This window comes from Ceratina calcarata, unplaced genomic scaffold (assembly GCF_001652005.2).
Source record: "Ceratina calcarata isolate Rehan_Ccalc_2016 unplaced genomic scaffold, ASM165200v1 scaffold35.2, whole genome shotgun sequence".
In the NCBI taxonomy this organism is placed as follows: Eukaryota; Metazoa; Arthropoda; class Insecta; order Hymenoptera; family Apidae; genus Ceratina; species Ceratina calcarata.
Genome location: NW_017157934.1, coordinates 20,453 through 42,504, shown reverse-complemented (window position 1 = coordinate 42,504; position 22,052 = coordinate 20,453). Strand labels below are relative to the sequence as shown.

The 22,052-nt window shown below is 38.0% G+C and overlaps 4 protein-coding genes across 7 annotated transcripts in view; 1 reads left to right on the top strand and 3 right to left on the bottom strand.

Moving 5' to 3' along the window:
* LOC108625186 (nuclear receptor subfamily 2 group C member 1-like) overlaps nucleotides 1–2,146 on the bottom strand; it is a 4,773-nt gene extending 2,627 nt beyond the window's left edge. The window contains exon 1 of the mRNA XM_026813730.1: nucleotides 2,114–2,146. Coding sequence (XP_026669531.1) covers nucleotides 2,114–2,146 — 33 coding nt within the window. The remainder of the gene's footprint in view (nucleotides 1–2,113) is intronic.
* A 2,230-nt stretch (nucleotides 2,147–4,376) lies between these two features.
* LOC113464379 (uncharacterized) lies at nucleotides 4,377–6,457 on the bottom strand. 4 transcript variants are annotated; one of them, XM_026813782.1, is made up of 4 exons: nucleotides 5,072–6,457; nucleotides 4,760–4,998; nucleotides 4,585–4,687; nucleotides 4,377–4,510 (listed from the first exon to the last, which is right to left on the bottom strand). In XM_026813782.1, exons 2-4 carry the CDS (start codon nucleotides 4,994–4,996, stop codon nucleotides 4,392–4,394), a joined length of 459 nt encoding a protein of 152 aa, XP_026669583.1. In that variant the 5' UTR covers nucleotides 4,997–4,998; nucleotides 5,072–6,457; the 3' UTR covers nucleotides 4,377–4,391. The 4 variants fall into 4 exon arrangements, with proteins under 4 accessions (XP_026669583.1, XP_026669584.1, XP_026669582.1 ...); XM_026813783.1 differs by having other exon boundaries at nucleotides 4,760–5,018; nucleotides 5,148–6,457; XM_026813781.1 differs by having other exon boundaries at nucleotides 4,760–5,411; nucleotides 5,483–6,457.
* A 1,589-nt stretch (nucleotides 6,458–8,046) lies between these two features.
* On the bottom strand, nucleotides 8,047–9,669 carry LOC108625185 (uncharacterized). Its single transcript, XM_018024981.2, has 5 exons — nucleotides 9,663–9,669; nucleotides 9,530–9,597; nucleotides 9,265–9,387; nucleotides 8,886–9,099; nucleotides 8,047–8,813 (listed from the first exon to the last, which is right to left on the bottom strand). Exons 1-4 carry the CDS (start codon nucleotides 9,667–9,669, stop codon nucleotides 8,908–8,910), a joined length of 390 nt encoding a protein of 129 aa, XP_017880470.1. The 3' UTR covers nucleotides 8,047–8,813; nucleotides 8,886–8,907.
* An 80-nt stretch (nucleotides 9,670–9,749) lies between these two features.
* Nucleotides 9,750–22,052, top strand: part of LOC108625230 (dual specificity tyrosine-phosphorylation-regulated kinase 2) — a 29,775-nt gene continuing 17,472 nt past the window's right edge. The window contains exon 1 of the mRNA XM_018025056.2: nucleotides 9,750–14,002. Within this exon, the coding sequence (XP_017880545.1) occupies nucleotides 12,761–14,002 (1,242 nt within the window). The 5' untranslated portion in view covers nucleotides 9,750–12,760. The remainder of the gene's footprint in view (nucleotides 14,003–22,052) is intronic.

The following is a 22,052-nucleotide window of genomic DNA, read 5'->3' as shown; positions in this document are numbered from 1 at the left end:
TTTTATGGACATCCCTAAAGTGTAAATAGGTAGTCGATTTCGCTCAGATACTTCTCATTCTGTTTTTGCGATTGTACGTATAATTATTAGTTGATTGCTCTAAATTCGCTTCCTTAGTGTAACTTCGCTTGCTTGCAAACATCTCTACGTGCGCTCTGCATATTCTTTGGAAATGCAAACAATTGTTTCTTGAATTGATGTATTTATAAGCTATGTTACTTTTGATTGGTGTTTAGTTCGCCGTTATTAGTTTATTTTATTAGCATTTCTTTGTTTGCGATATGTTTTAGTTTTTGTATTAGATTTTAATAACAATTGTTTATATTTCCCTACTGATGGAAGAGATCACCACGTTCCCGGGGTTTCCATCAAGCAGTAGCATGTACGTTCTTATTTAACCATATAATGAATGTAAATGGACACTTGACACTTGACAAATTATAGAAAATTGAACATGTGTAGATCATCATTATTAGTTATTATTACAGTTTAAACATATATTTTGTCTTGAAGAAAGGTGTCATCGAAAAGCTATCATAGCCTGCACGGTGCTAGCAAAGATTAATTTTTTTCGTAAATTTAATTTGGTTAGAAGATTGATGTAAGAAAGAGTGTACAAGATTAACAATTGTATAAGACATAAAAAGAATTCATTTTCTCAAATGGTCTCATGTGATCAGAAGGTGATGAAACATGTTTTTCCGCAACAAAAATATTTTTTTTTTAAAAACATTAACTAATAATGAGGAGAAAGACGGGAATCGAGAGTTCCAGCAGTCAGATGCGCGCTGCTTGGACTTTAACGCATCAGGAGTAAGAGCCACGAGCCATGGACTGATGTTTCGTCTTCTCTCTCTACTGAGCCGAAGCTGAACCGAGCTTGGAGCATACGGATACGATGCGATAGTGTGCGTAAGTGGAGGGGCAGATTCTCGGTGGCTCCCGTCCTCAACCTGGCAAGCGAATGGTCCGTTTCCATACACTCGTGATCTGACATCGTCACCACTGTCAGTGCGGTAACACGAGAAAATGGTGCCTATACCGTTGCTCCAAAATAGTTAACATTCTTATACCTCACTATCATTATGCACCGCTTTATCGAACATACTCTTTCAACCTTTCTAATTACAATAAACGTCAACTTACGAGATTCAACTGTCTCATACAGACGTTAGGCTTAAAATAGAATTTCACAACGGACCGTCAATGCGTACATACGCGCTATCTCTGTGATCAATAGTCCCATAAATAAGTATCCGATTTCACGGAAGTATCATGAAGAAATTCAGTAATGCAATTCTACGTATCGTGATGCGGAATTTCACGACAGTAACATGACACCTGTTGTTTTCTTTCAAACACGAGCCATTGACCCGTTTAGACACGTGTCACCGTAAACTATTATCTTAACAAATCTTTATCGTAGACGACGTTCACAGTTCATGATTTAGAGATCACATTTCCAATGGAATTTCATGCGTCACGATGAAGTTGATCAAGTAATAGTTTGAAATACTTATTAAGCGTACGTAAAAAGATCGATCCTCATTAAAAAGAAATCAAAGTCTATGATTTCAAAGCAAATCTCTTAAGTACGCTTCTTGAAGTATACAGAGATGAAAGTTCCGGTATTCTATAAGATCAAATACGATTTCCTTCACGTCGGTCTTAGAAAACACGCGACGTGTCTTACATTTAAGTTCGAGGACGGTACGCACAATACACTACCTGTTGGGTCGACCTGTATCACCGCATTTGCGTGTGTCGGCGGTGACGCTCTCACAGGTCACGCACAGTTCTGAAAATATAACGTAGCTAACCACGCGGTGATACTCCCGCGGAAAATACACGCGACTCGGGAAAATGACGGTTCAATGAAACCAAAGACGATAGGAGAGCCGTGAGAGTGCGAAACGGAATCTATGCTAGATGAATTCGTTTTGCTCGATTCGGAATGGTCGCGCACAAAAACACCACACCGAAGATCAAAGACAACCTTGCACAGGTGAACGCAGCCAGGCCGTTCGCTGTATACTGGCAGGTTGGCAGGTCACTCTCTTGTGTACCGCACACCGGCCAGGTGCATTCTCGCCCCGCTTGCCTGCTTTCCTACCTGAGCGAGAGCATTCGCCGTGGAGGACCGCATAGTGGTCTCTCAACGAGCGTTACAGGTTATGTCACGTAATACACACCCGTGATGACTTATCGGTTGGAGCTCGAGGTCGCGGCGGCGTCGATCGAGAATAGGTCAAACACGAACAAAGTTATAATGGCGAAAAATATACATGCATGTGTGTGTTATCTGACACTGCTGTGTCGTATTGTCAGCTCTCAGGTATAAGCAGAGAAATCATTCGTATGACCTACGCATTGCATACATTCTCCGTTTAACAAGCCCAACTACTGAAACCTATTTTTTATGAATAAATACGTTTAATATTTTACGCTATAAGAAATCATACATGCATGTATATATACGACATGTACAATTACAAAATACTATATAGAATATGCGAACGAGTCCCAAGTATATTTATAATTCGCTAAGTATATCTTGTACTTTTTTAAATAAATATAAATTCAGACTTCGCGTACTGTAATAATGTTATGTAATTTTAATTGAAGTGATATGAGGCAATTGAATTAAAATAAGTTTTTCGTAGTTCTACACTTTATATCCTTTAAATGTATGTATTAGACTGACTTATAACCTTTTGGATGGTCTCTCGAAGTCAGTTAAAGATTTCTTGGAATAACGTCAGTGAAGAAGAATAGTCATTCGAGAGTAATTATTTCTATACGGCCGGACTTCACAGGTAAAGGTCGCTCGTGGGTCCGAAGGTTATCTCCTACCTACTTGATCAGCGTATCGACACAGATTTATCGTATAATCGTACTCCTTGCGTTAAAAATGCATTGCTATACTTATAATATAACAGATCATTCTTCTTTTTGACTTATCACAATCAGTTCCTTAAATATCGCATTTGTTGTACATTGAAAGAATTTTTAATGACGTCAATCCTTTCGTTCCTCGAGATAAAAATGTAATCGTTCGTAATTTTTAATCTTCATTTTGGTAAAATAAACCAAGAATTCTAAATTTTATTTCTCATTAAAAATCGTACTATGTTGTAATGTTTGAATCGAACGTACAAGAAACTATTAGTGTTAATTCCAAAAATTGCTAACAAAGCAGATTAAAAGAATTGTTCTTATCAACAGAGTTTTAAGATCTCATGATTGTATTATTAAGATAGTTTCTGCTTATTATGTTGCGTGTAAGCGAGCGTAAAGTTTTATTAACTAATATCCTATTTAGAAAGAAAGGTACAAATATTTCGTACCATTTAATCTAAAGGGAACGTGTAGAGAATGGTACGGTGTGGGCGAGCCAGCGTTCAGGATTTCATGCATCGTTATCGACGAAAGAATAATAAAAAACCAAGCGTTCAAAAGTAAATAAATTTTTTCATAGGACTCACCTTTGTTGTTAACTAAGACGACAGATTTAACTACACGTCATTTGGACAGTTCATAGCAACAACTAGACTTTGTCAACCGTCTGTGGGTTAGAGTTCATAACCTCTTCTAACCTTTACCTTTTCTTTGCCTCTTTCCCCCCCGTGTCTAACCCCACCGCTCACCTTTATACCCAGCGGACGTTGCATCTGGTGCCATCGATACGAGTTGCATACAGATCTATAACACAGATTTAGGATTCGTATAAATTGTGTATGCAAGCGAGTTTCCTGTTGCAGATTCTTGGGTCCCTAAAGTAAGGACTCTGCGAGGACCCCAATACCATTTTAAGTGTCGTGCCCATGGTTATCAATTGTTCAAAATAGTACATACAGAGTATCTATGTATATACTCCATTTAAAATGTGAATATAATTTGGCAAGATAGTAATACTAAATACTATGAGTATGTATGTACATAACAAAATAATTAATTAAAGATGCGTGTATTATTTGCTTATGAACATACAAGTATATATATCAATTGTTGTATCATTATCTTACTTTTGTTTCTTGTGAGACAAAATCTCGATAGCTCTGATGGTTGAATATGGCGATTAGAGCCTGGTATCATAACCATCATAACTACACCAAACCGGGTGAAACAGTTATTCGTCAAGTCTCAAAACGATCTATATTTTCTTAATATGCATATATTACGTTAATTTAAACAGCTGTATACAATTTTGATACAAATCATGTCTTTGTCTTACACATCTCAATACATACTACATAACTTTTAATGTTTGTTTGTCATTTCTTATGAAGAATATCACAGATACAGCACAGAATGCATGTTCCTTTTCTATTTAACTCATTGCTAGTACCACAGCTGACTCTAAAAGTAGGCTGTGCTAGTACAGATATCGTTCAGTTCAAGCTCAACTGACTCTGTATGCAACTTGTAATTTCCGTTGTTCTCAATTCTCTGTTCTCTTTTTCTAATGCAATAATTCTTTCTTCTGCCTGATTCTCATCTTTTTTATCATCTAAACAATTAATTATCTATGGGTAGTATAATTATTACGTGATATACGCATGTATGTAAAAACAATAATTGTACCTGTTTGTGTGTTCTGATCCTTAGTTGACAGCTGTTCTTTTATTATATCTCGTTGACCGTCTTTCGAATCAATATTGTCGTTAGTATCAGGTTCTTCAGGTTTCTGAAAGAAATTTGTAATACTAGAATTTACTTGTAACATTTAATCCTTTTTCCTCCTATTTTTACTACTGACTTTTATTGATTTAATTTCATCTAGTAATATCACGTTTCTATTTTTCAAATAATTAATTTCTTCCTGCATATGTTGTATTTTATCTTCTCGCTCTGCCAATTGCATATTTTTCTCCCGCAATTTTTCTTCCAACAATTCGATATCTTCGCTTTTTTCGGCTATAAATGCATGGAGCTCGTTGATCTCTTCTTCCAGTTTATCCACATCTTCTTGCTTATAGAATATTTCGTTTTCCATACCTTGGATATAACTTTCTTGTCTTTCAAAATAAACGAACAACTATTACAATTCTATGACTTTTGACACGCATACCTTTCGATGATATTTAAGCAGTTCAATACGTAATTATTTAATGTGTTGTTCTCAATTTTTGTAACAAAATGCTCACAAAGTTCTTATAGAAGCTCGAAAATTCACAATAACGGCTAGCTCGTATGAACATGAAGAAAAACAGGTAGGCAATTGCCGCCGTATCCCCCACTAGGTGCACATTTATAATTAGGAGGTAGGGGTAGGACGGTAGAACTTGAAAAAAAAGTAAATATCAAGGGTAGTTTGCCAGGTTTAACGTCTACGTAGAGGCAGGTACTGAAACAACTGGAATTCTCAACTGTTGGGCATCCCGTAATGAACGACGTTAAAATGAATGAGGCTGCAACAAACAATTTTTGTCATTTATTAGTATTTCATTATTCTTTCTCATTTACATATACAAGTACTCACTTCTTTCTCCTAGCATCGAACAACTATTCAAACAGTTTTCACCGTTAGATGTTATTGTCATCTTCCTCATTCCAACCATAATTGAATTCTGTTTTTTTTTCCTTTATACACTTCAGAAAGTAACACTGCAGGTCATGTACGAATATAGATATATTACTTAATCCAGATTCACGCACTTTGTTCTGCGAAGTTAATTTATAATTTTCAAAATATAAAATTTACTTCGTAATTAGTAAATTCGACGTATTGCAAAAAGTTGTTTATTGCAAATAATTTTTTACATAATGTAATACATATTATACAAGTATTATTAAAGCGTGTTATTAATATTGCCGGATATTTATAACAGCATTACTAACATCTAGAGTACTATAATTTCTCTTATTATTCTAATATTCATTCACTTATAAATTAAAGTTCTTATATGTAATTTCATATCATTCAATTTTCTATAGATACTTGAAAATATTCGCAGAAAGCCAAGTGTTTATTTTAACCATCCAAAATATAATCGAATTCGTATTGGGTAAGAGTATAAACAAATATCAGCAACAACTCATAATAGCATATGAAATTACTTAAAAATAATACAGTGCTATCACCTCTCAATATGAAAGCTGGTAATATTATTGGATTTTTAAGTCTTATTGAACTGTCTCATTGATCTCTACTGATTGATGATAATAATGTTCACTCTTACTTACAACGCCAAGTACTTTTGTTTCCTACTTAATTTACATTTATGAGGATCAAATATTAGTATGCTTATAAAATTTCAAATACAGGAGATAACTGAACGTACCAATTGTTGTAAGTTACAACTATCAAAGAGTAGAAGATATTAATTATATCATCAAGTGTGTAACTATAAGATCATAGATTTCAAGCGAATTTTTGATAATGTAAATATATTTAATAAAATCGATAAAGAGTGTAATAACATTATCATATATGAATAGACATGGTAATTATATAGATGAATTGTATTTTATCTTCTCGCTCTGCCAATTGCATATTTTTCTCCCGCAATTTTTCTTCCAACAATTCGATATCTTCGCTTTTTTCGGCTATAAATGCATGGAGCTCGTTGATCTCTTCTTCCAGTTTATCCACATCTTCTTGCTTATAGAATATTTCGTTTTCCATACCTTGGATATAACTTTCTTGTCTTTCAAAATAAACGAACAACTATTACAATTCTATGACTTTTGACACGCATACCTTTCGATGATATTTAAGCAGTTCAATACGTAATTATTTAATGTGTTGTTCTCAATTTTTGTAACAAAATGCTCACAAAGTTCTTATAGAAGCTCGAAAATTCACAATAACGGCTAGCTCGTATGAACATGAAGAAAAACAGGTAGGCAATTGCCGCCGTATCCCCCACTAGGTGCACATTTATAATTAGGAGGTAGGGGTAGGACGGTAGAACTTGAAAAAAAAGTAAATATCAAGGGTAGTTTGCCAGGTTTAACGTCTACGTAGAGGCAGGTACTGAAACAACTGGAATTCTCAACTGTTGGGCATCCCGTAATGAACGACGTTAAAATGAATGAGGCTGCAACAAACAATTTTTGTCATTTATTAGTATTTCATTATTCTTTCTCATTTACATATACAAGTACTCACTTCTTTCTCCTAGCATCGAACAACTATTCAAACAGTTTTCACCGTTAGATGTTATTGTCATCTTCCTCATTCCAACCATAATTGAATTCTGTTTTTTTTTCCTTTATACACTTCAGAAAGTAACACTGCAGGTCATGTACGAATATAGATATATTACTTAATCCAGATTCACGCACTTTGTTCTGCGAAGTTAATTTATAATTTTCAAAATATAAAATTTACTTCGTAATTAGTAAATTCGACGTATTGCAAAAAGTTGTTTATTGCAAATAATTTTTTACATAATGTAATACATATTATACAAGTATTATTAAAGCGTGTTATTAATATTGCCGGATATTTATAACAGCATTACTAACATCTAGAGTACTATAATTTCTCTTATTATTCTAATATTCATTCACTTATAAATTAAAGTTCTTATATGTAATTTCATATCATTCAATTTTCTATAGATACTTGAAAATATTCGCAGAAAGCCAAGTGTTTATTTTAACCATCCAAAATATAATCGAATTCGTATTGGGTAAGAGTATAAACAAATATCAGCAACAACTCATAATAGCATATGAAATTACTTAAAAATAATACAGTGCTATCACCTCTCAATATGAAAGCTGGTAATATTATTGGATTTTTAAGTCTTATTGAACTGTCTCATTGATCTCTACTGATTGATGATAATAATGTTCACTCTTACTTACAACGCCAAGTACTTTTGTTTCCTACTTAATTTACATTTATGAGGATCAAATATTAGTATGCTTATAAAATTTCAAATACAGGAGATAACTGAACGTACCAATTGTTGTAAGTTACAACTATCAAAGAGTAGAAGATATTAATTATATCATCAAGTGTGTAACTATAAGATCATAGATTTCAAGCGAATTTTTGATAATGTAAATATATTTAATAAAATCGATAAAGAGTGTAATAACATTATCATATATGAATAGACATGGTAATTATATAGATGAACACTTTCACCAACATTTCAGTATACTGCAATCAGAATAAATTTAGTCGTGATGGATATTTTCATTCAGTTATCGTAATTTAAAGCATCTTCTCTTTACTCCGTAGCATGTCATATACATACTAACAATTTAGTACATTATCCAGTACATGCGTACCTAATAAATAGTAACACTTTCAAACGTAATATCATTCCATACGTAATTCACACGGTAGTAACAAACGAACACTTACGTTTGTAAATTTATATTTTCTAGTATATGACTGGCTACTAGTATTATTTATACAGTATTATTTCTTTTTCGCATACGTTTACAATTCATTACATTCGCGTTTACTGGACATTCTAGATAAATGTAGATGAAAACAAATTAAAATTAGTCATTGCTATTACGTCATACCTATTTTATATGTAGGTAATTGTTTACCTATGAAGATCAATCATAGAAGTTAAAAAATTGTAACAGAAAGTATTGTCATTAGTAAATAACTAACTTTTAATTTAACTTGATGTAAATATATCCTGAAGATCTAAGCACCATAATTTTATGCACAAATGTGAATGTTTTGTTACTTATTTCAGCAGGTACTGCACGTCCATCACAAAGATTCTGCATAATCGTTTAAAGGCAGATTCAAGTAATAATAGATCTAAAATTCTTCCTAGGAGTCCTTAAAATTATTTAGCACATGGTGTATTCCACAAAAAGTTTCATTTTAACTGTAAGTTAAAATACTTACATCAATCTTGATTCTCAGTAACCCATGCTTGTATTTAAATTTCTAAACTTACCTTTAAAACGAAACGACATAAATTAATGCCCAAAAACTTCTTGGCTAGCAAATACTATATAAAGAAATCCATCTTCGTCTTGTTCACTCTGATACAGTTGTGCCATTGTCATACTAGCACTTGCCATACTTCTTTGGTTTACTAACAGAAAAAATGCTTGTGTTGGATGTAGCTGCAGTTTACGTCTATTAATTATTAGTAACAAAATTATTATCTACAAATTAAATAAGGATCTTTGAAATAAGGATAAACATTGGATGTGTCCTATCTTCTTTCCTCATTGTGCAAGAATTATGATAGAAATTATCAGGGAAATGAAAGTAAATCGAGCTGTGCGACGAAGAGTAATTGCAAGAAAATACTTTGTTTAATATCATGCTTCAAGCATAATATAACAAAATATAATAATATAAGAAGAATTATGCTTACCAAAGGATCGTCTTTCCTTAAATGACTTTGGTGTTAAATTCATTCTGGATTCACTGTTTCTTATTACGACGTACTCCAAACGATATCAGTTGTGAACGTAGAAAAGTACTTATTCTCGTCGGGTCAAAATAACGCCTGACTCTGAATGTTCTCAGTTCAGGTTAGTATCATAAAACAATAGCGACAGCATATGTTTACACTGATGCGGCTGCTACCTTGAATTTTGTCGATGGTTTTTGTATTTCACTATTTTCCTTCTCATCTTTTTGAAAAGGATTTATTGCTATAAAATATTCAATATAGCCAAATAAAATAGCGAGAAGGGAATAGAAGTGGAAATATATTAACAGCTCATCGCTTATAAGATAGTACAACATATATCTCTCCCCTTTTTATATCAGTGTACAATTTATTAAAAAGGGAAATTGAATAATAAACATCAATTTTGTAAGGATTTGGTATAAAAGAATATTGAATTGTTTTTTGCGGGAAAGACGTGAACTACCAAGGAAAAGAAATGTTCCTATCTAGAGTAACGTCGTGGTTTATGCCCTCCCCTTTGCTCCGAAACAAATGTATATACACATATGTACATACGTATGTGTGGTGTGAAACATCTGTGCGTGCGGCAAGCATCAACCGCTGTTAGCCGCTGTATGCTGTATTACACAGACTGTATACATGAGAGTGCATGCGTGGGTGTCGCAGCAGGCGTTTCTTTACGAACAGAGAAATGGTGCTCCCGCCTCGAGTGGTTCGGTGAATTGGTGAATGTGAACTTTGCAAGAATGGTTAACCTACGTCGGAATAGACTTCAAGAAAGAGTTAGTGTTACTGAATGCGACATGAGAAGCGTATCTCTATCGCTCGTCGGAATTGAACATACGACTTGAATACACGCACGCCAGACATCGAGGCAAGTAGTAGGGGTAACAAAAACACCTGTATACTAAATATATAGCTAGACGAGAGGCCAGCATAGGAACAAGAGGCAGTCGCGGCTAGATAACTGTGGAAACCACGATGGAGGGTATATCTTCACCACCGGAAGCATCGTGCTACGCCGTATGACCACCGAGGATCTGTGAAAATCTCTCTGTCGTGTGTCATCAGTTTTGCGCTTTTTCCAATTACGGCTAGAGAGTTTAATACACGCAAAGATTGTGCATCAACCAGTTAGTCCGATCGTTCATCCGTTTGCTTGGTCGTCTACCCCTTCTAAAACGTCCTGACACAACGTTTAACGGGGGTATAAAAAGAACAAACATGGTGGCGGCGTGAGAGAGACAGATAGGGGGAGCAGGCGGTGAAACCAGGAGGGAAAAAGAGGAAGGTAAAGAGAGAGAGTGTGTGTGAGAGAGAAAGAGAGAAGTCAGCCAGCCAGCTAAGCCAGCCGAGCCAGTCAGTGTGCCAGAAGCGACGAACTTCGTTTTGCGTTGCCTTTGTTTCTCAATGAAAAAGGAAAGGACCCGTCGCTCCTGAACCATCCATCCATTTTTTGCATTTATTCGTTGTTACGAGAGAAATGAATTCTGGCGAGAGCAGCTAGTTTTCACAATTAATGCCGAGGGAACGTTTCGGTTGTAAACAGTTATTAAGGTGCGGCCAGGTTCATCGTGTCCGCGGTGTTTGCTTCGATTTTCATGCGTACGGGGTCCACGACCGAGCGTGTGAGAAATTCTGTGGTTCGATTTCAACCGCCTGCATCTCCTTCGGTATGACACGATATGTCGCTATCGGAGAATTCTGCATGACTCGATGCCGCTGACGGTGACAGTTTGTTAAATCCTCGGACGAGAGAACTTTGTTTTCAAATCGGTATAATGTGAACGACATTGGTGAGAGAATAGACGGGAACACGCTGCCAATGTGATTCTCGGTGCATAGATTATGTTCATTCACCTTTAATTAGACGAATAACTGAGAAACCGCGTTTACTTTATTAAATAAAAATTCTTCATGCAAACGAATTTGGTGCTATAACTGGTGCAACGGGCATAGAATAATGATTTTCCACCGAGCATCGGTGAGCGTTTGAAGATTGATAAATTCGAAACTCATCACCTTCGAATATTTCTATTTCGAATCGAATGGTATGATTTTTTTCAACGATGATCATTATACTTCAAGAAAGGTGAACTCCGTCGATTGTGAACATCTATCGAACCGACAACAGCGTTGTTACTTTGACAAAAGCTCGTTTATTCTGTTAAAAGTTTGTTGGTGTTTGGAGAATAGGAAAAAGGTTCAATGGAACAAAGTCGTCCGAGTTGGCCGGCCCGGTGCCAATAACCTCCAGTTAGAGAGGTGGTAGACAGTTTTCGCACGATGCGTTTGCCCTCGTGCGCGATAGATTACAAAATTAGACGTTTGAAACTTTGTACAAAGGAAAAAGGAGTATCGCGTGCAGTAAAGAAGGTAGAGACACTAGTTGGTGGTAATGAGCAAAGGGTCAAACGGCGAAGGGACTTAATCGGATGAATAATTTCGAGGGGGGTAGACAGCCGAGTGTAGTCGGAAGTGACGTCACCCGCGGGTTTATAGTTCCTCTTACTTTCCTCGTTCGTAGCGATATACCACAGGCGGTGGTATAACGACGAAAAGCAACAGAGAATCGGATGAAAAGGAAGGCAGAAACACCCGACGACCACAGTCTTCGATAAACGAATCGTCGTTCGTACTCTCGCTACAGGGAAAAATAAAGAAAGAATCATCACAACTTCTAGTCTGCTGCATTTCCACAAGGCGCCTCTTTTTTTTTCTTTTCTCGGCCGAACATTTTTAGATGATCGATCGTATTTCAAGCTGCACGTGCGACCGCCTCGCCGCCATCAGGGATCGAAATGCGTTCGGTGCGCTTCGATCGATGCAGATTTATCGTGCGCGCATCATCGGCTGCTCGTTCTGTTCCGTCTTACGCGACTCAATAATTTCAAGGTTCATTAAATAGTCGCCAACAAAGAGAGAAGGGAAGAGAAGAAAAGAATTTCGCTCATATCATTTCAGGCACAGAGACGAGAACGAGACTAAAGTTAAAGTCCGCATTAATTTATTCGAGATGAACAAGTGCGTAAAAGATGGTCGTCAGATCGACCAAATTTACTCCTATTATACACGTATACACATGTACAATAAGCTGACTGTGAATTCTGGAACAAAAAGATTGCGAAGGAAATTTTAATAACGCCGGGAATAACGATAGCATCTTAACTAGCGTCTCAACGAACCAACATGTTTTTTATCCAAACGACAATACATTGTGACATGTTAGAACGAACATTGGTAATCGAGAGTGCAAAAGGAAAGAGACATTGAGATAGTGTGTTTGCGATTGATGTAATAGTGCGAGTAATCATTCAGTGGTTACTCGGTCACTTCGATGAATCGAGTAGTTGGTTCGCCAAGGAAGAAACACATGCGTTTAGATCGCCGTCAAATGGACACAAATGACTAGCTTAACTATATCAGCGAGCTCGTTCGAAATGCCCCGGTCTAAACCGAAACCGTTCGTACCTGCGAACGCGATCTCGACCCAAACGTACAGCACCCCGACGAACGAGAACAATCATCTGCCACCCTTGAAGGGTAGCACGTTGGTCCTGAAGCAGTCCGCCAGCGAGTCGTCACCTAGTTACTTGACCCGAACCAGTCACATGGCAGGTACTCATCTGCCGAGCTTAAGTTCCAGCGCCAACAACAGCCTGCTCAGTCTGACCGGGAACTCGGATAGCTTGAACTTGAGCCTTAGCTCGCACACGAGCCACAACTCGAGTCACAATTCGAGTCACAATTCGAGTCATAATTCGAGTCACAATTCAAGTCATAATTCGAGCCACAATTCGAGTCACAATTCAAGTCACAACAATTCCAGTCAGAATTTCACTCACAACTCCAGTCATAATTACAGTCACAGCACTAGCAGTCACACCGAGTCTCAGCATTCGCAATCGAACGGTCAGTCGAGTAACGCGTTGGTGAAGAATGGATGCTCGAAGGAGTGGATGTTAGGAAGTTCCTGTGGCAGCAGCGTACGCAAGCCTAAGACCATCACCGCGACGCCAGACGTCGTACTGAAGATTTACGTGGATAAATTGACTCCGTACGAGCACCACGAGATCTTCAATTATCGACACATATATTTTATCGGGGCGAACGCAAAAAAGAGGCCGGGTATAATCGGTCGACCTCACAACAACGGCTACGACAACATTTATGGTTCCTACATCCACGTAACGCACGATCACGTGGCCTACAGGTACGAAGTGCTGAAAGTAATTGGGAAAGGATCGTTCGGACAGGTGGTGAAGGCGTACGATCACAAGAAACAGGAGCATGTCGCTTTGAAGATGGTCAGAAACGAGAAAAGGTTTCACCGTCAAGCCCAGGAAGAGGTGAAGATATTGAGGAAGCTACGGGAACAGGATAAGGACAATACAATGAACATCATACACATGTTCGATTCGTTCACGTTCCGCAATCACATGTGCATTACCTTCGAATTACTCAGTATTAACTTGTACGAGCTGATCAAGAAGAACAAGTTCCAAGGCTTCAGCATGCAGCTAGTGAAGAAGTTCGCGCACTCGCTGCTACAGTGTCTCGACGCTCTCTATAAGAACAGGATCATCCATTGCGACATGAAGCCTGAGAATATTCTTTTGAAGCAGCAAGGACACAGCGGTATCAAAGTAAGTGAATATTTCTTTACGGACTTTTGTATATGTAGCATAGAATATCTTATCTATATCAGGAAGCATATATTTAATTTGGTTATTGTTAAAACCTGTACGAGATCTTACAATAGGTCGTCTAAACATTTTAGATGAGTCGCGTAGTTTCAGCTTACGCGTATATCAATGGTTTTGTCGAGTGCCGTGCAAACGTAACTTATTTCGTCGTAGGTCATCCATATTTTCGTTCGTTTCCTCGACGTTTCGATTTAGGAAGGGTAAACAGCCGGTTTCTCGTGCCAATACCCAGTATGTCGCCGATTCCATGCCAGATTTTTTCCTTGAGATTAACGACGAGACGCCTCTCGACAGGGAACAAGTTCGTTGTTGGTGTGAATACCGGCAAGCTTGAACGGGATAAGTGCGGCTCGCCTGCACGCGATACGCTTTATACATAACGCACGACATATGTACTCGCGTACATACGTATATTCATGCGCACGGTATCAAAACACGCGGATTTCGTGCGTCGGTATACTTGGTCGCTTTTACTCGCTCCGCATTAAACACAAAACGCGTGGAGACTGTTGAACGTAAAGTGCCGCGCAATGCGAGAGTTCTTATTGCATACGACAGTTCGTATCAAAGTTGCATCTTTCTTGTGCACGACATTTCACGTGGGATCGTTGCACCACACGTTTGTTATCAGTGCGGAACGAATGCAGCTTAATACACAAACCGGGTGATGCGCACGTGCTTTTATCGAAGCTCCTTAGAATACTTGAATACGTATTTAATCTGTTCGATTTTTATTCGAACGGATCAATTAATCAAGATCAATGGTAACAGGAAGCCTGTTCGTTCTGCTATTCGAAAATTCTATTATCCGGAACATTTGTGTGTGGATTTATATCACGGTATCGCGCAACAATGTAGGCGAAGATTAGCATATTGACAAATGCATTTGCGTATATGCATGCAGACGTAGGTATGGAGCGGTCAGGTGTCCTTGTCCTCTGTAATGTACTTTGGCAAACATATCCACGACCTGGTAGCGTCGCATTGTCTCGACCCGGCGCGGTCGGCTGTAGAATTTGCACGCAATATCGTGAACTTTCTGGTTGCTCGACCGCTTTCCTCGCGACCTTGCGAGGCCGAGTGTATTAAAGGTGTACGCGCTTCGCTTTCGCCTGAATGTTCGTCCCAGGTCTGGCTGAACTTTGCCAGAATTATTAACTATGTAACGACCATGGGGCAAAGGCTTCGACAGAGGTAAAAATAGTTCTGCACAGAATATTTCACGAGCTGAAATTTTACCAGCGATGAGCATGAAATTGTACAACGTTAGCATTGATCAGAATTTTTTACACAAGCTCAAACGAAAAATGTTTTCACGCGGTTTTGTAATTATAAATGTTTTATAAAGCTTATGCAATACTAAATATTTGGCAGGTTTTAAAGTTTTTTTATGAATCATGTTCAGGCTGCAGTGTTTTTAAAATAGAGCTGATTCGGCAACGTTGTTTATAGAAGAATAGAGGTGCATCCAAGTGGAAATAATAGCTCGATACGTTTTAATAATTTGTACAGTGGAAATCGAATTGGTGGTTCGGACATAATTACTTGTCCGAATCATTTCGTGAGACGTGAACTTGTTTAATCTTTTGAGTGTAACTAAATAATATCGTTAGTCGTCTATCGAGAAACTTGTTTTCCGTTTGGCTGTGATGCGTATCATTATCGGCTTTGAATTGGTTTAATCAACTAGGGAAAGTGTATCAGAATCTATATCCAATTTCATTACTTGACGGTAATAGGATTCATCAGTCGTCAGCGATACTTCTTCAACCATGCAGATCGGAGCATTATCGGATATTCTAAATAAGGTCGCGAGGAATCGAGTACGTATAGTAAAGATGTATTGGGAAGCGATCGAGCATCTCGTGATCAGTCGAGTGTAAATCGCAGGTGAATACAGACAAATAAGTAAGATTTTTGCGTGCTAGATAGAATAGAGTCTACGTTAAACTCGCTGCTGTTCGATTTTCTTCCTGGTTGGAGTAGAAAAAGTTTGCGCACCTATGTACGAATCTAGGAAACGGTTTTAACTCGAGGCTACTTCCTTAGGTATATAAAGAGTCGCTCTGTGAATTTCTTGAAGATTTTACGTACGTTGCAGGTCAATAAAGATCAATCATTGATTGCATAACGTTCATTGTGCTAAAAGAATGTTTGATTATGATATTCAAGTCTGTTTAATGCTGATTGTTTCCAGCCTATTGTTTTATCTTCGTTTAAGCGTTCGTTATTTTTTGTAGCCTGCAATCTCTCCAAGGACGGTAGTAATACGTATCGTATTTTGCGTAATTAAATTCGTTCTTCGTTCCTCATTGTCGTCCGTCCCGATGGTTCATTATCTTGTTTTTCTTTTAAATCCTCGTCTGCAGCGCAAGGGAGTTGAAGGGCATGTACTCGCTTTTCACAGAGTTACACAGAGATGAGCAATCGGTCGCGACAGACTGGTAAATTGGATGGCACGATAACTAGGAAAAGGAAACATAAGTAAAAGAGAAAACGCGAGGACAATGCACAGTTCGTGGTTCACAGGAAGTTCAGGTTTATGGTAGTTTATTCGTGGTAGTCGGGACTTGAGAACTTGTAACTCCGCTATCCGTTAGGTGCGCGTGTGAGCTAACGTGGGTACAACGAATCAAGTTTTACGACTATCGAACTATTATCAGAAATCGAGGCTTAATGAAATTAATTCCACAGAGAGTATCATGTCTGTATTACGATATTCACGAGCTGCAAATCTCTGAATAGTTTCCGGTAATCGGGTTAATCGTTAATATTCATCTCCACTTCACTCCAAATTAAGCAGTGTCAATTTTCTGTATTTCAAATTCCGGAAATAAGCAAGAAATAAAAAGAAAGGATTTTAATGTCAAATTTCATATAACAGGAAGTGTAAATACAATATTTGACCGGCGCGATTTCAACACGAAGTTCAACAACCCGGCTGTTCTAGGCTGTACGTTGAATGCATGTAAATGCAAGTTGGGCGATTGGAAACGAATACTCCCTTCGACCCCTTAAAATCGTCCGCAAGGGAATATCTTATCACGGAGTATAGGAGAAACTCGCTATTATATTTGCCTCGCACGAGAAATACGTATGATCTCACTTTCCAGTTCGCATAACCCGTGACGGTAACGAGATCGGGCCGGAGTTTTCCGCGCGGTTCGTTTCGATTCGATAAAAGCGCAGGAAGAATTACGTTCCGTACAAACGTACCTTTCCTTCCGCGACGGGCATTCTTGGAAGGCGTGAAGTGCGATGCATGCACGAGTTCCTTCGAACATTCGTGAGATATACATATATGTATACGTAGTATCTCTTCGATCAAAGCTGTCCATCGCACATTATAGTAATCATTTAGTTAAGATCTGACCTGACGTCACTCGGATCGTCGTTACCTATTGATAAAAATAAATTTTTAACGCGTGCTATATTATTTGGTAGTCACAAAGATCTATCAAATTTCGTGTACATAAAAAGAGACTCTAAACAAACTGTCCAACTGTCTATTATTTCTATTTAATTAGAGAGGTTCATGTTATGTATTTGCAAATCAAAGAATTGGCAGGTGTTACATCAGTGGTGTCAAAAATGGATGTTTGAGAGTGCAGATCTTTACGGTTTCATGTTCTCGTTTTCTTCATTTCTTCCCATACAGAAGTCAGTAGTTATCTGTCACTGGAATTTATTAGATTGGTCTCGTGTTTGTGTTCTCACGTATGAATAAGTTTGAAACGGAAAATTGTTTACGCTCGATGGGGAGCGTACATCAACGACGTGCAGCATGCTTTCAATGATCGCTGAACGAGTATGTGCGTGTACATTTAATACACGTGAAATAATACACGGGTACCCGTATCCGAAGAATTCGAGTGCCTTTATTACACGTGAAATAGGGACACGAGTAACGCAGAACTCGTGTGAGCGTTCAACCGAATACACGCCCTCACGTGCTGCACGAAACAAGTGTAATAAGAAGGTATTGATATAAGAGAGAGAGAGAGTGAGAGAGATAATTGAAACGGTACTTTTTGATTAGATTAAGAGCGGGGAAATTTGTGTCGAGAGACACAGCCAATTAATCGTAATGTTGTTAAATCGACTCTTGGTAAGGGTTCATGAATCCGATATGAACCGTAAGCACCTATTATTCGTAGTTACTTCACGGATATCGCTGTATCGGAGTACACATGCGCCGCTCCGGACTATCCTTGTACGCCTAAATTGGCTTAATCGATGCACGCGTTCAGTATGCGACATACGATGATGGGGACGCGTGTAGACGTTTTGATGACTCAATTTTGGCTTTCGTGCTGCACGACAAAGACGTCCTTCAGAAAGCGGCACTTATTTCCCATTACTCATTTCTTTACTTACACGTAGAATTCGTTGGATGATCACACAATTAAATCAGAGTAATCGGTCTCAGAATGTACATCGACTTACGTCGAGCACAAAATGTAGTCTGTGATCGATAGACGTTTGACTGGTACATAAAAATAAAGACAGGACAAATCTACTGTAGGTTTATCGTGACGTCTGCTACTCCGAAGGGGAGCAGATGTTCTTGTTCTTAAGCAAAGAAAATCCTTAGATGTATGCGTATTATACACGCGCTACAGATTACTCCTTCTTTTGTTACTGAAGTTAGAGATAGCATTAAGACGTAAAAAGATATACCGTTTAAATCCTGCCAAACAACGTGGAAGTATGAAACGCGGTTGTCCATTTTTATAGTCAATAACGACAATCAACACTGTAATCTACAGTTTTCATGCTAACGAGCTATCAATGAGAGGTTGCATTCTTAAAATCGAAAGTGGATTTTAAATAAGAGTAGTGCATCGCAATTGTATAATTAAGAAAGCAACTTTTTCTTTCCTAAATAATAACTAGAACGTTACGAATACGATATAAGATACTTTACACACGAACTATCGAATCGAAATGATTATTCCGACTACCGAAGAACTTACTAAAGAACTGGCTATCATATCAATCTAAATGATTCGCGCGTGGAAGTTAGAATTCTGTATAATTGTTTCTATGGTCTCATCTTAACGGCCATCCTCTCCGCTCAAGCATTACTCCCACATTGTAGATTTTCGCTTCCCAGCCTAAATATAAGCTACATACGCGTCCGATCCCCAACATCTATTTTTGAATTCGTCTCTACGACAGCGTTTCCCTTCTTTTCGATAAACAGGACGACTGATCCTCTCCTTTTTCTCCCTTTCTCTACTTTCCTTTCGGGTCTGACCCTTTTTGTATTTCGTTTTGGAAACTTTACTTGGTGCGAGACGCCCATCGCCTATTCAGCAAGAACTTTGCCGTGACAATGGGAAGTAAAATAAAGGGTCTCGAAGGCTGTTTGAAGGAATGTCAGGTGTACTCTTCGGAAAGTCATTTTCGAACTCAAGGGAATGTTCTTGGAGATAATACCGCCGTCTGCCTCGATTTATTCTCCTCGATGATTTATTTGCCTTCTATCTTAGACAGTACTTCGTTGAAGATTTAGTCCTTGCTTTCCTTTGTACAGGCGCGTTGAGTTCAATTCTCACAAAGATATATTTAGTATCATTGTTCTAAACGTTAAGTAACGAAGAGAAATAAATCTTTTCAAACCGTGGAACATTTCCCGATTTAGTTCCGATAGTATTTTATTTTGAAACGCTTTTAAATAGCGGTGGCCGCGATATTATGCGGAAAACGAGATAGATATACTTAAATGAGGTACGGCCTAAATGTAATTGGCGAGGAGGCGCAGGACGGAGGCTCGAAGAAGATGCACGTAACTAACGGGAGCTCGGTCGTAAAAATAGGGGACGAATAGATTTCTCTGTTCACTATTAATAGCCGCGGCTCGTCTCTAGTTTATCGGAAATTTACGTCACCTTCTACTAGACGTGTTGCAGCCCCAAGAATAGCGATTGCATTTGCCTAATTCTTCCTGTGCTCATTGGCTTCCTTATTTACTCATCCTAATCAGTTGTTATGTCTAGTATTCAATCGTGGAACGTTACTTAAATATAAATAGAGGCAAACGTTATCGTTTGAGTTCGAATGAATTTTAATGTCGTCCGTTTTGTAGGTCTCATTATTACTGAATCTCTAATAAGCGTACCGTAATACCGGTATTTCGTTTTACAGCTTGTTACAGAACATGTACATCTCCTATCATAAATCTTAAGACGTATTATAAAAGGATATGAATACAAATAAAAATTTTTGATATTTTAATGAATCTTATGCACTCCAATCAGTGATTTCATAATAATTCCGCAGATTTGTTTCATTTATTCAAATTATTCACGATTTATTACATTACCGTTCGTCACACGGTGATGATTTACTCAATAAATTACTATAATCTTTCAATCGAGATCAACTCTGATCGTTACTAATTTGATATATTTATCAGACTTTTTATTGAAGAGAATAACGACTTGGGAGTCTCCTAAAACTTATGAACAGAGATGTACGTGCAGAGCAGGTCAGTGGACTGCAGTGGGTAAAACTAGCAGAAGAAAGTAAGGAACATTCCTCGGTGATTTTTCGGAACATGTCGTTCTCGTTCTTCCGTCGTGATGCTCTGGAAATTTTTTCTACTTATCGTAACGATGTGGTTCGAACTGCGTACACTCCTACTCGTAAATATAAAAGCAGATGATAAAAAGTGCAACTGAACGAGACATGATAAGAGTGTTTCTAAATCAAATTCAACTTGTAGCGAGAGAAACCTTTCACGTTCGGTAAATCCATTTGGTTTTAGAAATCATGGCATATTGTTCGAAACTTGTCCATGCATTTCTGTACGGTAACGTATGTGTTACGCTGTTCCGTCTTGTTAAAATTGTTCTGTTCGAGTGACGAGCAGCACGGAAGCAACCTGGATATTTACTCGCGTCGTTAATGGAAAAATGAGCGAAAGCGTGAACGCAAAATTGCAACGCGTGCGGCCACGGTTCTGCACGGCAACGTCGGTCTCAAGATACCTTTTTTCGTAGAGCAAACGAAAAAAAGCTCGCCGGCAACGCAAGGAGTCGGTTCGTTGAAATTTTTCGCAAATTAAAAACTTCTCAATTACCGCGTTCGCTCTTTCGTTTCTTTTCGGTTCGAGCGTTTTAAACCGGTGTCGATTCAGTCTGCACTTACGGGATTGCAGCAAAAATGGTTTATTGACCCCGTTGTGAATTATTCAAAATATATAATCAGTGGCTTGACGAACTTCAATCACGTTCTCGTTCCGCGAGGTTCGTTGCCTCTTTAAATACTGAGGCTTTTAAAGAGTTTTTAGAACAGTTTAATGAAACGGTTATAGGATTGTGCACAATTAGCACATTTCGCGCAGCAATCGCATGAAGTCTGAAAATCGGCCGTGTACTTACACGAGCAACATCGTGATTTAAGAGCCATTGAGATGTCTGGCTTGCAAATAAGATGTGACTTAAGATTCAATAAGCGTATCACTGTTCAGTGTCTCGATCGTTGAATGAACTCTCTCCGCTTCTCTTCATTGTTCCCGGGGCTAATTGAGCTGCGCCCACTCGAAGTGTCGTTACACGAGCGTTAGCACTTCCGTGGTACTTAAATCAGGGCATAAAGTGCTCGCGTAAATGGTATTCTACACGGTCTTGTGTTTTACGCTCGTTTTTACAGTTAGTCCGTTCAATGGACACTGTTTTTGGCTGAACTATTACACGCACATTATGGGCATCATTACACAGGTGAAAGCTACAAATCGGTGAAAATCAACGACACGTTGCACTTCTCGAAACGTATACTGATATACGATGCATTTTTAAGGTTGAATTTTTTATTATACATTCCTATTACTATTAAAATGCTACCTGTAAAATTTTAAATCAATTCATGGATTTTCTGAAAAATTATAGTGACTTAAAATTTGCACGTACTCTTACGGTAATCAACAATAACGTAAAGAAAACTTCACTTTGATCTCGAAAATAACCCAGAAAAAACGGTGATC

Excerpts from the sequence above, each read along its gene's own strand:
- LOC113464379 (XM_026813780.1), bottom strand. The coding sequence starts at position 4,996 with ATGGAAAACGAAATATTCTATAAGCAAGAAGATGTGGATAAACTGGAA. Across the intron at positions 4,688-4,759 it reads ATGAAATTAAATCAATAAAA|AAACCTGAAGAACCTGATAC; the intron begins GTCAGTAGTAAA and ends AATTTCTTTCAG. Across the intron at positions 4,511-4,584 it reads GGATCAGAACACACAAACAG|ATGATAAAAAAGATGAGAAT; the intron begins GTACAATTATTG and ends TTAATTGTTTAG.
- LOC108625185 (XM_018024981.2), bottom strand. Across the intron at positions 9,388-9,529 it reads AACCATCGACAAAATTCAAG|TACGTCGTAATAAGAAACAG; the intron begins GTAGCAGCCGCA and ends TATCGTTTGGAG. Across the intron at positions 9,100-9,264 it reads TTTGTTATATTATGCTTGAA|ATAATAATTTTGTTACTAAT; the intron begins GCATGATATTAA and ends TTTAATTTGTAG.